General features: G+C 38.1%; 1 protein-coding gene across 2 annotated transcripts in view; it reads left to right on the forward strand.

The window, feature by feature from the left end:
* The window catches only part of CDH18 (cadherin 18), a 601,411-nt gene that overhangs the window by 135,632 nt on the left and 449,368 nt on the right, over nt 1-16,411 (forward strand). For both annotated transcript variants that reach the window (XM_040432520.1, XM_040432521.1), the window contains exon 2: nt 5,865-6,159. In XM_040432520.1, coding sequence (XP_040288454.1) covers nt 5,865-6,159 — 295 coding nt within the window. The remainder of the gene's footprint in view (nt 1-5,864; nt 6,160-16,411) is intronic.

Consider the following 16,411-nt stretch of genomic DNA (forward strand, 5'->3'; position numbering starts at 1 on the left):
GTAAATCTCACATTTGATGATGGACCACAGGTTCTCAATGGGGTTCAGATCAGGTGAACAAGGAGGCCATGTCATTAGATTTTCTTCTTTTATACCCTTTCTTGCCAGCCACGCTGTGGAGTACTTGGACGCGTGTGATGGAGCATTGTCCTGCATGAAAATCATGTTTTTCTTGAAGGATGCAGACTTCTTCCTGTACCACTGCTTGAAGAAGGTGTCTTCCAGAAACTGGCAGTAAGACTGGGAGTTAAGCTTGACTCCATCCTCAACCCGAAAAGGCCCCACAAGCTCATCTTTGATGATACCAGCCCAAACCAGTACTCCACCTCCACCTTGCTGGCGTCTGAGTCGGACTGGAGCTCTCTGCCCTTTACCAATCCAGCCACGGGCCCATCCATCTGGCCCATCAAGACTCACTCTCATTTCATCAGTCCATAAAACCTTAGAAAAATCAGTCTTGAGATATTTCTTGGCCCAGTCTTGACGTTTCAGCTTGTGTGTCTTGTTCAGTGGTGGTCGTCTTTCAGCCTTTCTTACCTTGGCCATGTCTCTGAGTATTGCACACCTTGTGATTTTGGGCTCTCCAGGGATGTTGCAGCTCTGAAATATGGCCAAACTGGTGGCAAGTGGCATCTTGGCAGCTGCACGCTTGACTTTTCTCAGTTCATGGGCAGTTATTTTGCGCCTTGGTTTTTCCACACGCTTCTTGCGACCCTGTTGACTATTTTTAATGAAACGCTTGATTGTTCGATGATCACGCTTCAGAAGCTTTGCAATTTTAAGAGTGCTGCATCCCTCTGCAAGATATCTCACTATTTTGGACTTTTCTGAGCCTGTCAAGTCCTTCTTTTGACCCATTTTGCCAAAGGAAAGGAAATGCCTAATAATTATGCACACCTAATATAGGGTGTTGATGTCATTAGACCACACCCCTTCTCATTACAGAGATGCACATCACCTAATATGCTTAATTGGTAGTAGGCTTTCGAGCCTATACAGCTTGGAGTAAGACAACATGCATAAAGAGGATGATGTGGTCAAAATACTCATTTGCCTAATAATTCTGCACGCAGTGTAGAAATGAATGGAGGGCGGCTGCGCATGCGCAGTGCGCCCTTCTCAACTTTCTCCGCTCCGTTCTTCTAGTGATATGCCCCCATTGTCTAAGATGGGATAACCCCTTTAAGCTGTCAGCTTGAAATGAATCTAGAAAATCAATTGGATCAATGGATGGGGAGATCTCTGAATCCATGTGAGGTGCAGGGCTGGTTCTAACTTTGTTAAAAATAGGTTGTCATACTAGCCTACCCTATGTATGGTTTTATTTTTTACATGATTGGATAACCCATTTAAAGTGCATTTGTTTCTTGGTATGTTGGTTTAATCCAGGTGCAGAAAGTCCACCAAGTAGCTGGGACAATGAGGCTGTACTGCTTGTCCACTTTAAGGGCCAACGAGAGCTGTTGACTGGGCCTGTTACTAGCAATGGATTGAACATTTTATGAGTAACCTCTGAAAGATTTATTATGGCAGCAAAATCAGTTTTTCTTTATAGCACAGCTTCATTCTGATAAGCCAGGGCATTGCTGAAACCTTGCTCATTTGAGAATGCATATGTACCCAATCATTGCTTCAGGCAGGACAGATGTGTGATGTAATATAATAGAGTAGTTAACTTGGAATGAATTTATTTGGACAAGTTCAGATTCCATTAATATCTTTGCACCCTACCACACAATTACAGAGCACCGAGTGCTATGTTGTCATTTTTGGATATATATTATACAGTAAAAAAAAAAATGATGATAATGTGTTTTAAAAGTGAGAAATGCTGCACAGCTACAATCATGTCTTACAGGGATTCTCAGCATGAGTGTGAAATATAAGATATATCATTTTTGTTATAGTATTGCACAATTGTTATTCACCAGGATACAGTTTCCGAATGCCTTATTTATGAAAGCAGAAGATAAATACCAAGACAGCAGCTCATAAGACAACCTTGACAAACACGTTCTGAATTATTCAGATCGGCTATTGTGCATATTCAGAAAACCTCTCAGCAGTGAAGAATGCTCATGAGTTCAAAATATTCCAGTTTGGTCTACAAGGAAATTGGAGAGGCAGACTGCTCCTAATGCATGTACTAAATGCATGTAAACTTGACCTATGCTGCTCTGAAAACAAACCAGCAGTGCTTACTAGAGAATACAACAGGATCATAAAATATTGATGAACCTGCTTACAGTTAGTATTGAAATATAAAAAGAAGCCTGTTAGCTGTAACTTTCATTGGATAATCATTCATAGGGATGTTAGACGCTGCTATTGAAAATGTAGCAAAATTATGGATACAGAGAAGATATAAAATTCACTTAATGACTTTGCGGGAATATATTTTTTGGAAATGCTCATCTCCTGTCATAAAGCTGCTGGGTTCATGCAGTGTATTCATATAATGTGTCTATTGCACGTTATGTGTGTCTTCCATTCTTGCCAGCTTGTGCATACATGACTATTACTATGGTATAGCAGAAGAGATTGAAGAAAGCATTAAAATGCAGTTTTGTGCATAAAAATGCAAGCTATGTGACGCTGAGATGAAATGATGGGAATCTCCAAGCAGCTCTAGTTCCTAGGAATAGCTTGTACAATTAACTCTTAATGACCAGGCTAGAAAAGGCATTAGAGGGGTTGTCCAGCTTTGAAACACTGGCAGCAGCATTGACGTATCTTCTAAGTGGCGCATGACCCGGTGACTAGTGTTGAGCGCGAATATTCGAATAGCAAATTTTTCGCGTCAAAATCAGCACTTCGATAATTCACTAATATTTTGAATATATTGATATATATTCGTTAAAACGAATATTGTTTTTTTTGTTTTGTTTTTTCATCTGAACCCATTAGTGATAGTAAATGTAATGGGTTCAGATAAAAAAAAAAAAAAAAAAATGAATATTCATATTACGAATATAGGGCTATATTCTACATATTTGACAATTCTACCTAGCCAACCCAATAGGAAAGTTGCTCAACGCCCTTACGTGACTCGATTAATGCGCATATTTAATTGCCGATTTTTGGCATAAGATAAACTATATTAAATAATGAAGAACATTCTAATTCAGTACTGACTAAGACATTTTCGCCTTCTCACATTGGCCCACAAGCAAAAAGCAGGCCGGTAATGGACCATTACTTGTAGGCAATGTGAGAAGGCTAAAATATCTTAGTCAGTACTGAATTAGAATATTCTTCATTATTCAATATAGTTTATCTTATGTGAAAAATGTGCATGCGAACACGAATATTTCAATGACAATTTTTTGCAATAGAATAGCATTGTACGAATACTGTATAACAAAGTCTCGAATTAGTGAATATATCACAAATATTTAGCAAAATATTCATGAAATATTGCGAATTCGAATATGACACCTGCCGCTCATCACTACCGGTGACATGCTGCTTGGGGATACTTCAACAGATATGTCACCAATGCAGCTGAAAACGTAACCCCTGTCCACTATGGAAGCTGACAAGCAGTAAACCGGGGCATGGCGAACAAAAGGAGCTGGAATCAAGCACTGAGAAGAAGGTAAGTATGTTTCCTTCCACAAGTCCTGTTGGGAGGGGACTGCCAAAAAGTGCTGCAAAGCTGGAAACCACCTTTAATGACCACCAAACATTTTTTCATTTTTGGCTAGATGCATTTTAGCAGTCATAATGTTTTTATTTTTCTGTAGGAGTGGGTGTTTGCATTTTTTATAACATTATTTATAGCATTTTTTTTTTAAATCCCATTATCGGATTACTACTTTATAGCATTATTTTAAACTTATATAAACTAATATAATGCATACTCTCTATGACACAAGCATCCATTAGATCAATAATATTGCCCCCTAACAACAGGATTTCAGGAAAGACAGCCCTGGGGTCCTTTGTAGGTCCCCAGGGATTGGGTCACTAGGAACCTAATGAACCAATTATAGGGGGTGGGCCTCTTGGATCATGTTGCATTCATGGACTGTGGAAGGCAAAGAGTTAACAGAGCCAAGATAAGAGCTTTGGTCAAACCCTGGCTATAAAGCAGGTGTCTAAGAATTCCAGCTGTTAGTAACAGATGATCCATAGTGCATGACAACTTTGGTAAGTGCTTACCCTCCTCCATTGCAGTGGCACCAAAAGATGTTGCTTCAGACAGGAGCTACACTGCTCACCATCAAAAGACAGTAGTCAATAAGGGGTTAATAATAGTTTGTTATGTTAACATCTAATTATTGGTACACCAACCAATTGTTAGAATGGGGAAACTTAAAAGGGTTTTCCAGGCTTTTAATATTCATGACTTATCCTCAGGATGCGCCATCTCCTCGTGCAGCTGATTGTTGGGGGTGCTGGGTGTTGTACCCCCGCCAATCTGATATTGATGACCTATTCTAAGGATAGGTTATCAATATTAAAAGCCCGGGTAACCCCTTTAATGCCCCTGAGGATGGCCTTATCGAAGATTTGTATGGAGTGTTGACCAAGTATGTATTTTGTCATAGCATATAATATTACGGCGGCTTCAGTATAAGGAATAACGAATGTGCTGTCATGCGGTATAAGCCGAAACCACACACTTTTACATAAACATACTTGCTATACTCACAGCCATGTAAGACAATGCAAAAAAGTAACAACTAGAGATGAGTGAACTCTTGACAATCACTTAGCCGCCCTGCTGGGATTATTACAAACTAAGAATTGCATGAAGAATTGTATGCTCTTGTATTATTGACTCTCTACCTCCCTGCATTGCTCTCTTCTCCATTGCTCTTTCATGGCAGTTGCATGTGTATATTTTTTTTCAAGCTCAGGCAGTGGTTATTAAGAATTTTCACACATTAAGAACCAATAATTTTTCTTTTTTTAAAGTAATCTTGTCCCTGATATTTTATTGTATTTATTAGTATATATTATTCTGCAACTAAACAAACGTAACCAGCCATACTGGATAGAATACTGACATGTTTATTACTGGTAGGAATTGAATTAGAGTCGTATTCTTTCCCATTGTGTAGCTCACCTTCATGCTACATGATTACAAAAATAAGATTTTCTGTATCTCTGTAAAAGATGCCTTCACTATGTGATTGAGCACCTAAGAGAAGAGAAAGAATGTGTAATGTTCCCCAAATGTAAAGAGGTGACAATATTTTTCCCATTTTCACTATGTTGTCATTTAAAGTCATGCCCAAAAGCAACGGGTGGTCTACTGCTGAAAGCTTAGCAGCAATTTGCTTAGAGTTATTTCTCTTTTCTTGGCTCTTGAAGTAAAGCTCAGTACACATAATAAGCTGGTATGGGAAAGCAGCAGACAGCAGCAAATGGATATGATGTTGCTGATGGAGTGTTGGTGTGAGTATAGAAATATATTGTCTCTATGAATCTGAAGATGGAGGGTACAAATCATTAATCCTAAGTGTCTTCGCAACTCTTGTCTTCAACTGTCCGCCCAATTCCTTTAAGCTCTACCAACAACTTACAAATACAAAATGTATGCCATTGCTATTTCATTCACAATTATTACAGTATCCTAGTAAAAGAAAAAGTATGAACATGCATATTCCCTTAAGTTGTCTGCTGAAAAAAAAAAAAAAAGTTCTTTATAAATCTATGTACATGGCTATGGGAGCTTTAGTGAAAAATCATGCGAATAGGAAACTGTATTTCTCACCTAGGTTAGTTGTCTCCTCAGGAATCATCTAAAATCCATATTGAAATTATGTTTTATACATTATTTATTGAATATATGTGCCTATATTGTTAATGTACAATGCATGCACACCAAATCATTGCATCTATTTCTCTTACAGTTGCACTCAAATTCGGACAAAGGTGATGGATCTGTGAAATATATATTAACTGGTGAAGGAGCCGGGACAATATTTATCATTGATGACACAACAGGGGACATTCACGCAACAAAAAGCCTGGACCGTGAACAAAAGTCACATTATGTTCTTCATGCACAGGCTATTGACAGAAGAACCAACAGACCTCTTGAACCAGAATCTGAATTTATTATTAAAGTTCAAGATATCAATGACAATGCACCTGAATTTCCTGATGGACCTTATGTTGTCACAGTTCCAGAAATGTCTGATGTTGGTAAGCAACATGTTCCTTAATTATATATATATATATATTATTTTTTTTTTATTTCATTTTTTTTTGTTAAAAATCTATATCTTCATTAAAATAAATGTCCAACTTTAAAGGGAACCTGTCATCCACTTTATGCTGACCTTACTGAGGGCAGTATAAAATCGTGACAGAAATGCTGATTTCAGCGGTGTGTCACTCATGAGAAAATAATAAGAGTTTGCCAAGAACCAGCATCATAATCATTACAGCCCAGGCATTGAAAAGAGTCAAATCTACCTGAGAAGAGTCAATCTCATAATCTCCTGCACTCCTCGCCTATCTGCTGATGATTGTCAGTTCTCTCCTAGAGAGAAAGGGAGAAAGCTAGGTAGAAGACTGTCAGTCATCAGCAGATGGGCAGGGAGAGCAGGAATTCATGAATAACCATGACTCTTCTCAGGTGGCCATGACTCTTTTCCAGGCCGAATCTGCAATGGTTGTGACGTTAGTTCTTGGCAACCACTTACTTTTAACTTTCAAAATGACAGACCGTTGAAATCAACTCACCTGTCTCTACTTTATGCTGCCATTAGTATGGACAGCATAAAGTTGATGACAGGTTCCCTTTAAAGCAAATGCATATTACTTCCTATGTAAGTTTGGGGTGTCTATGTTGAATAATTAAGTAAAAAGAAGAATAAGATTTAAGATCTAATATTAAGAATTAATAAGCACTCGTCTTGAAAAGTTTTTGGGAATAGTTTATATAATTTTTGAGTTCTCCATACTGATCTTTTGACCATTTTCCAGAAGATGATTACAGCCAGTGTTTTGACTTCATCAGTAATGCAGAAAGTATCCTTCAATTAAAACTTCCTGTTTTCTTATGGTAAATCCATTAAAATTACCTTCCTAATATTGTGTATGTCTTCCTGTGACCTTAAAATCTTTTTATGAGGTTAAGCCTCCTTAAGGTACATTTTTTCAGAACATGTCAGATACATGATTGGATTGAGATATAGAGACTTTGGAGTTAAATTCAAGATCCTGAAACCATACTGGAGTATTTTCTTTTTCCCAATGTAGCAGTAGGTATTTTTTAGCTGAGAGATGCCACTGCTATTAGGGAATAATGTTGCCAAGAAGGGGTGTACATGATTTGCAACAATGTTTAGGTACATACAGCATGTGGGATATGTCAAAGTAAAAAATACATTACTGTATAAAATACAGAACCAAAGGTTTTTCACTAGGACTTTGCATAAGGCATCACACTGCCTTTACCTGCTTCCTTCCTTCCAATAGGATATCCTTGTGCCACCCTTCCCTATGTAAGCAACATGCATCCACCCAGTAAAACAAGGTGTTCTTCATGATATGCAACTATTTTGGATGGGTAAACAGTCCTGTTTTCTGAGATTTCTGAGTTGAGTTGTGTTATCTAATCTAAGCAAACACCTTCAATTGCTTTTCAATGGCTTTTGTCTCAAGATAACGCAATGAGTTAAGAAATTTGAGTTAAGAGTTGGAGTGCTAACCCTGCTACATCTGTATATTGTGTCATAGTCCAGCTGATATACACATGTCCTTTTGTAGTTACTTTTGGTGTTGGATAGTGTTGATCACGAATATTCGAATTTCGAATTTTTATCACGAATATAGGTACTTCGAAAATTTGCGAATATTTAGAATATAGTTATATATATTCGGAATTTCGAATATTGTTTTTTTTTTTAGATTTTTTTTATTTTTTTATCAGTACACATGATCCCTCACTGCTTCTAGCTTGTGGGCCAATAAGAAGGCTGCAATATACTTGACTTTAGGAGTAGTAGTGTTTGCGAATTTTGCTCTATATTCGTTTTTTTTGAATATTCTCTATATTGCTATATATTCTTGTTTTAGAATATTACGAATATTCGAAAAAAACTAAGTTATAGCAATATAGAGAATATTCGAATAAAATCGAATATAGAGCAATTTAGCTAATATAGTGCTATAATCTTTGTCTAATAGTTAAAAAAATTTGAATCCGAAAATTCGAATTCCGAAAATTCGCATATTACACAATCATTACCTTTCCGATTTTTTGAGTGAAAAAAAATTGCGAATTTTCGAATTTGCGAATATTCAACGAATATTCTACAAAATATTCGCGAAATATCGCAAATTCGAATATGACCCCTGCCGCTCATCACTAGTGTTGGACATTGGTCAGTATGGTCACTCCAGCCTTTCTATAGCATTGAAGCTTATCACATTATATAGATCCCTTTGCTTGGCCATTTTATCTTTTTAAACACATAGCAGAATTTATTATGCACCGCTCTCCACAATTCTAACTTCAAACATCATGAATAGGTATTTTCACATTTTGAATTTATTTGCAGAAAATGTTTTAAAAGTTTTAAAAAGTAGACAGGGAAGTGATGGGGTTAACTATGTTAATTCATTTCAATTCAAACATATCTCTACATCTTTTATTTTTAAGTTGCAAAAAAAGTTCCAAACTCACTCAAGTAAGGGGATGGCATAAAAAAATGAAGTGGCATTTCTAGGCAAAAATTTTACTTTTAAAGGTTCATTAAATATAACAGACAACATGCAAAGTTTGAAAAATTTAGTGCAAAGTTCGCCAACGCAGACTCAAGTAAAACTGACTTCAAATATTACTCTCAGAATAAATGGCTGGTCGGTGTTCATACATATGGTTAGTTTAAGGTTTCTCAAGTTACCTGGTATCAAGAAGAACAAAAAGCCCTTTCAAAATGTTCCACAGCATGAAACACAGTGCCTTGTTTTAATAACACATGCACTCCAACAGAATAATAGTCAGATTATTATTTCAGGTTTGTATTTCATCCTCTTTATATTCTAGATAGATGTTATTTCTATGCCATTTGTTCTCAAAATTGTAGAATATTGTATTTGAAATGCATAGTATGCTGCCATTACCAATGATGAGAGCTAAAGCCATGCCAGACAGTATAAATTCAGCACTTTGATGAATAAAATTTGCATATTTATTTGACAGTAGAAATAATATGAAACAGATCTGATATTTCTTTATTTTCTGCTGGTGGTAGAATTAAACCACCAAAATGTATACAGAAAAAAATCTGAACTTTCTCTTTGCTTTATGAGGCATGGTCGGAAGTAAGAAATATGTTGGGATCTTCTCTTATTCAATCTTTCTTTATAGAAATATGTCATAAGCAATGCATCCCCGAGCACAAGCCCAGTGGGACACATATACTAATATATGTTATGCCTTCACACTTTCACTACTGGGTCCAGGAGCCTGAGGGGGCCCAAAGACCTTGTGCCGCATGAGAAAAGTGCATGCTGGTCAAGTAACTTTATGGCTGGAGGGAAGGGGGTTAGGTCAAGAATTTGGCATGGGGGCTGCCGTTTCAATTTTTGCCTCAGGCAGTATGAAGGCCACAAAGCACTGAGGGAAGAGGGCCCAAGCTTAATGTACTCTTGCACCAGGGCCCATGAACCTTAAGCTGCGCCCCTGGTTACTAGCCCCCTCCTCCAAGATTTGCCCCTGTACTGTTCCCAGCATTGCATTGCCCCATGCCAATATTCCTTCAATTTTCATCTAATAGGATTTTGGAACTACTAGAGAAAATATTTTTTTATTGAAAGCAAAGTAAAAACCTGTCTGTGGATTGGGCAGAGATGAATTCTAATCACAGGTACGGAGACTTATAGTTTATTGGTAGATAAAATAAGCTTTCCATATGTGAATAATAACATAATAAAGGGGTAATACTGATTTCCACTGAATGAATCGTAATGAATTAGAGGTTGTATGTTCATGAAAAAGTCTCATTATTGAGCTGTGTCTTCCAATATTTATCTGAACTGTCAGTGTTTTAAAATGAGTTTTCAATAAATTTATGTTTTAAAATGTGTTGTCAGCGAACCTACAATATGCAAATCAGAAGGGTAAAGATAATCTGTTGCATTTGGTGGGTTTGTTAGATTCGCAGATCTGCTAGGTCAATATAATGCATTATGTACTCTGCAACTTTCCACCATCACTTTCAAGTCTTTTTCTTTGAAACTCCTCTGTTGCTGGGAATCTGTCAGCAACTCCCCCCTCCGTCCCCAAACTAGAGTGGGCAGTGTATAGTGTAAGTGGTGCTCAGTCCGGTTATGTCATTTTTATCTTAATACTCAATTGCATTCTGATGCTTTGCTCCCACAATCCAGCAGTAAAATGCATTTAGAGGCTCCTGTTCTCAAGCGCAAAATGGAGGAGTCTTCACAATGCATTTTAATGCTGGTTTGTGGGAGCACAGCGTCAGAATGCAATTGAGTATTGAGATAAAAATTAGACAACCAGACTCATCTTCACTTGCACTATACACCACTTGATCTAGTTGTGGGGCTGTTTTGGAGGTGAAAGATTACATTTAAAGTAAGAGCCCCTACACACAAATTTGCTCTGGTTGTTTTCGTTCATAGAAGCCACTTGGATTTTTCCATACTGACTGTGTTTTTTATGGCATTTTTAGTGGCGTTTACCCTAACAAACTTCATAAACACGTTTTCTGTCATTTTATTACCTATAGATAAGGAGATTTGAAAACACCAGGAAGCTTCAGAGCTTTGGCAAAAACACCACCTAATTAACAGAGATGCCAAAATACAATTTGTATGTCCTGTGTTTTATATTTTGCATAGACATTCAGCTGGCATTTTTACTGCAAAAAAAATGGCACAAATACAGGTGCAAAAAGTACCACAAATGTGCAGAATACACCACTAACAGACTACACTCACCTAAAGAATTATTAGGAACACCAAACTAATACGGTGTTGGACCCCCTTTTAGCTTCAGAACTGCCTTAATTCTACGTGGCATTGATTCAACAAGGTGCTGATAGCATTCTTTAGAAATGTTGGCCCATATTGATAGGATAGCATCTTGCAGTTGATGGAGATTTGAGGGATGCACATCCAGGGCACAAAGCTCCCGTTCCACCACATCCCAAAGATGCTCTATTGGGTTGAGATCTGGTGACTGTGGGGACCATTTTAGTACAGTGAACTCATTGTCATGTTCAAGAAACCAATTTGAAATGATTCGAGCTTTGTGACATGGTGCATTATCCTGCTGGAAGTAGCCATCAGATGATGGATAAATGTTCTCATTCTGTTTACGCCAAATTCGGACTACCATTTGAATGTCTCAACAGAAATCGAGACTCATCAGACCAGGCAACATTTTTCCAGTCTTCAACAGTCCCATTTTGGACTTTTTCCTATTTGTAGTGGGGATGAGTGGTACCCGGTGGGGTCTGCTGTTGTAGCCCATCCGCCTCAAGGTTGCGCGTGTTGTGGCTTCACAAATGCTTTGCTGCATACCTCGGTTGTAACGAGTGGTTATTTCAGTCAACGTTGCTCTTCTATCAGCTTGAATCAGTCGGCCCATTCTCCTCTGACCTCTAGCATCCACAAGGTATTTTCGCACACAGGACTGCCACATACTGGATGTTTTTCCCTTTTCACACCATTCTTTTTAAACCCTAGAAATGGTTGTGCGTGAAAATCCCAGTAACTGAGCAGATTGTGAAATACTCAGACCGGCCCGTCTGGCACCAACAACCATGCCACGCTCAAAATTGCTTAAATCACCTTTCTTTCCCATTCTGACATTCAGTTTGGAGTTCAGGAGATTGTCTTGACCAGGACCACACCCCTAAATGCATTGAAGCAACTGCCATGTGATTGGTTGACTAGATAATTGCATTAATGAGAAATAGAACAGGTGTTCTAATAATTCTTTAGGTGAGTGTATGTGTAAGCCCACCCTAATAAGGTTGCATTAGCTTAAAATAAAGTAGCTACTTTTGTAGAATATGGCCACATGGAGCAGTCATGATATGGTTGGGTTGCGGCCATGATGAGGTCAAGAACCGAACGACCAATTAGCCACATTAGTTAAATGAAAGGCAGCTGTGGCTAATTAGGCGCGCAGTTCTTGACTGCAACACAGTCGCAACCTGACGGTATAATGGCCGATTTGTGTGGCCACACCCTTACCTTAACCTGGACTTAACCTCTTCCGGACACAGGGCATACAGGTACGCCCTGATGTCCTGGTACTTAAGGACACAGGGCGTACCTATACGCCCAGTGTATTTCTGATCACCGCCGCATGGCGGGCAGTGATCAGAACAAGGTGCCTGCTCAAATCATTGAGCAGGCACCTTGGCTAAATGCGTGGGGGTGTCCTGTGACCAATTCGGACCTGCGGTTTGCGGCTTTTCATGTTGCGGGCAGCAGAGGCGGCTGTGCCATCGGGTCCCCATGGACCTGTAGGGGGGACCCGATGGCATGGAAGGCAGTGCGATTCCTTCCTTAGGCATCGGCGCTGCCTTCCGGTGACGAGCCTGTGAGATCCAGCCCCCTGGATCTCACAGGCCGGAAGCTGTACGAGTAATACTCACTGTATTACTCATACAGCAAATGTATTCCAATACAAAAGTATTGGAATGCATTGTAAAGGATTAGACTCCCAAAAGTTGAAGTCCCAAAGTGGGACAAAAAATAAAGTGAAAAAAAAAGGTGAAAAAATAAAGTTTCCACCACAAAAATTAAAAGTTTCAAGTAAAAATAAACAAAAACTTCATTTTCCCCAAATAAAGTAAAAAAACATTGGTCAAAAATAGGGGGGAAAATTATTATTTTTTGTTTCAAAAATGAAATCATTGTGTAAAACTTACATAAATAAATAAAAAGTATACATATTAGGTATTGCAGCGTTCGTATCGACCGGCTCTATAAACATATCACATGACCTAACCCCTCAGATGAACACCGTAAAAAATAAAAACTGTGCTAAATAGTAGCCCCCCAAAATAGTACCAATCTAACCGTCACATCATCCCGCAAAAAATGAGCCCCTACCTGAGACAATCGCCCAAAAAATAAAAAAACTATGGCTCAGAATATGGAGACACTAAAACATCATTTTTTTTTGTTTTTATTGTGTAAAACTTACATAAATAAATAAAAAGTATACATTTTAGGTATAACCGCGTCCGTATCCACCGGCACTATAAAAATATCACATGACCTAACCCCTCAGATGAACACTGTAAAAAAATAAAAATAAAAACTGTGCTAAATAAACAATTTTTTGTCACCTTACATCACAAAAAGTGTAATAGCAAGCAATCAAAAAGTCATATGCACCCCAAAATAGTGCCAATAAAACCGTCATCTCATCCCCCAAAAAATAAGACCCTACCTAAGATAATCGCCCAAAAACTGAAAAAACTATGGCTCTCAGAATATGGAGGCACTAAAACATGATTTTTTTGTTTAAAAAAAGAAATCATTGTGTAAAGCTTACATAAATAAATAAAAAGTATACATATTAGGGATCGCCGTGTCCGTAATAAGTTGCTCTATAAAAATATCCCATGACCTAACCCCTAAGGTGAATACCGTAAAAAAAATTAAATATAAACGGTGTAAAAAAAGCCATGTTTTGTCATCTTACATCACAAAAAGTGTAATAGCAAGCGATCAAAAAGTCATATGCACCCCAAAATAGTGCCAATCAAACCGTCATCTCATCCCGCATAAGATGAGCCCCTAACTAAGATAATCACCCAAAAACTGAAAAAACTATGGCTCTCAGACTATGGAGACACTAAAACATGATTTATTTTGTTTCAAAAATGAAATCACTGTGTAAAACTTAAATTTAAAAAAAGAATTGTATACATATTAGGTATTGCCGCGTCCATGACAACCTGCTCTATACAACTAACACAGATCTAACCTGTCAGATGAATGTTGTAAATAACAAAAAATAAAAACGGTGCCAAAACAGCTATTTCTTGTTACCTTGCCTCACAAAAAGTGTAATATAGGGCAACTAAAAATCATATGTACCCTAAACTAGTACCCACAAAACTTCCACCCTATCCCGTAGTTTCTAAAATAGGGTCACTTTTTAGGAGTTTCTACTCTAGGGGTGCATCAGGGGGGCTTCAAATGGGACATGGTGTCAAAAAAACAGTCCATCAAAATCTGCCTTCCAAAAACCATATGGCTTTGCTTTCCTTCTGCGCCCTGCCGTGTGCCCGTACAGCAGTTTACGACCACATATGGGGTGTTTCTGTAAACTACAGAATCAGGGCCATAAATATTGAGTTTTGTTTGGCTGTTAACCCTTGCTTTGTAACTGAATAAAAATATTAAAATGGAAAATCTTCCAAAAAAGTGACATTTTGAAATTGTATCTCTATTTTCCATTAATTCTTGTGGAACACCTAAAGGGTTATTGACGTTTGTAAAATCAGTTTTGAATACCTTGAGGGGTGTAGTTTCTAGAATGGGGTCATTTTTGGGTGGTTTCTATTATGTAAGCCTCACAAAGTGACTTCAGACCTGAACTGGTCCTTAAAAAGTAGTTTTTTTCAAGATTTACTTCTAAATTTCTAATCCTTGTAACGTCCCCCAAAAATAAAATGTCATTCCCAAAATGATCCTAACATGAAGTAGACATTTGGGAAATGTAAAGTAATAACTATTTTTGTAGGTATTAATATGTATTATAGAAGTAGAGAAATTGAAACTTTTTTTTTTGCAAATTTGGTATTTTTTTATAAATTAAAATTATTATTTTTTACTTCATTTTACCAGTGTCATGAAGTACAATATGCGATGAAAAAACAATCTCAGAATGGCCTGGATAAGTCAAAGCGTTTTAAAATTATCACCACTTAAAATGACACTGGTCAGATTTGCAAAAAATGGCCTGGTCTTTAAGGTGAAATAAGGCTGTGTCCTTAAGGCTGAGTTCACACGGGCGAGTATTCCACGCAAAGCAATGCGGGAGGTGAACGCATTGCAACCGCACTGAATACCGACCCATTCATTTCTATGGGGCTGTTCACATGAGCGGTGATTTTCACGCATCACTTGTGCGTTGCGTGAAAGTCGCAGCATGCTCTATATTGTGCGTTTTTCACGCAACGCAGGCCCCATAGAATTGAATTGGGTTGCGTGAAAATCGCAAGCATCCGCAAGCAAGTGCGGATGCGGTGCGATTTTCACGCACGGTTGCTAGGAGACGATCGGGATGGAGACCCGATCATTATTATTTTCCCTTATAACATGGTTATAAGGGAAAATAATAGCATTTTGAATACAGAATGCATACTAAAATAGCGCTAGAGGGGTTAAAAAATTTTTAAAAAAAATTTAACTCACCTTAATCCACTTGATCGCGGAGCCGGCATCTCCTTCTGTCTATATCTTAGCTGTGTGGAGCAAAAGGACCTGTGGTGACGTCACTCCGGTCATCACATGATTCATCACATGATCCATCACCATGGTAAAAGATCATGTGATGGATCATGTGATGACCGGAGTGACGTCACCACAGGTCCTGTTGCTCCACACAGCTAAGATGAAGACAGAAGGAGATGCCGGCTTCGCGATCAAGTGGATTAAGGTGAGTAAATTTTTTATTTTATTTTGTTTTAACCCCTCTAGCGCTATTTTAGTATGCATTCTGTCTTCAGAATGCTATTATTTTCCCTTATAACCATGTTATAAGGGAAAATAATACAATCTACAGAACACCGATCCCAAGCCTGAACTTCTGTGAAGAAGTTCGGGTTTGGGTACCAAACATGCGCGATTTTTCTCTCGCGAGTGCAAAACGCATTACAATGTTTTGCACTCGCGCGTAAAAATCGCGCGTGTTCCCGCAACGCACCCGCACATTTTCCCGTAACGCCCGTGTGAACTCAGCCTAAGGAGTTAAGTAATAAAGTTTAACAGATTCCAGTACCTAGGTGTGTTTTCTTGATCCATTTTTTTTATTTATTTTTTTGTTTGACTACCTGACTGCCTACTTTTGCCTGTTTACTGATTATGAACTTTGCCTGCTTTGAACTCTGCTCCCTCTGACGTTGATTAGAGTTGGAATATCTCAGAATTTCCTGAGACATAATTTGGAAGAATGTTTCCAGAGGGGAGAGAGGGTGAGAGAGAGAAAGAGAGTCTATGTCTACAGAGATGTATGAGAGCTTACGTTTTGCAGACCAATCTATAGTTTTTATTGATACAACTTTGGGATGTGCATGACTTTTTGATCGCTTTTTCTTTAATTTTATTAGGTAGATGAGTGACCAAAAAAACTGCTACTTTTTTTTTCTGTTCCGCTATTCACCATTCAGCATTTTGGGATGCAGCCTATGGAAGAATCATTATGTTCCTTTGAAGCCCTGACACAGGC

The sequence above is a fragment of the Bufo bufo genome, chromosome 5 (genome assembly GCF_905171765.1).
Source record: "Bufo bufo chromosome 5, aBufBuf1.1, whole genome shotgun sequence".
NCBI classification, from domain to species: Eukaryota; Metazoa; Chordata; class Amphibia; order Anura; family Bufonidae; genus Bufo; species Bufo bufo.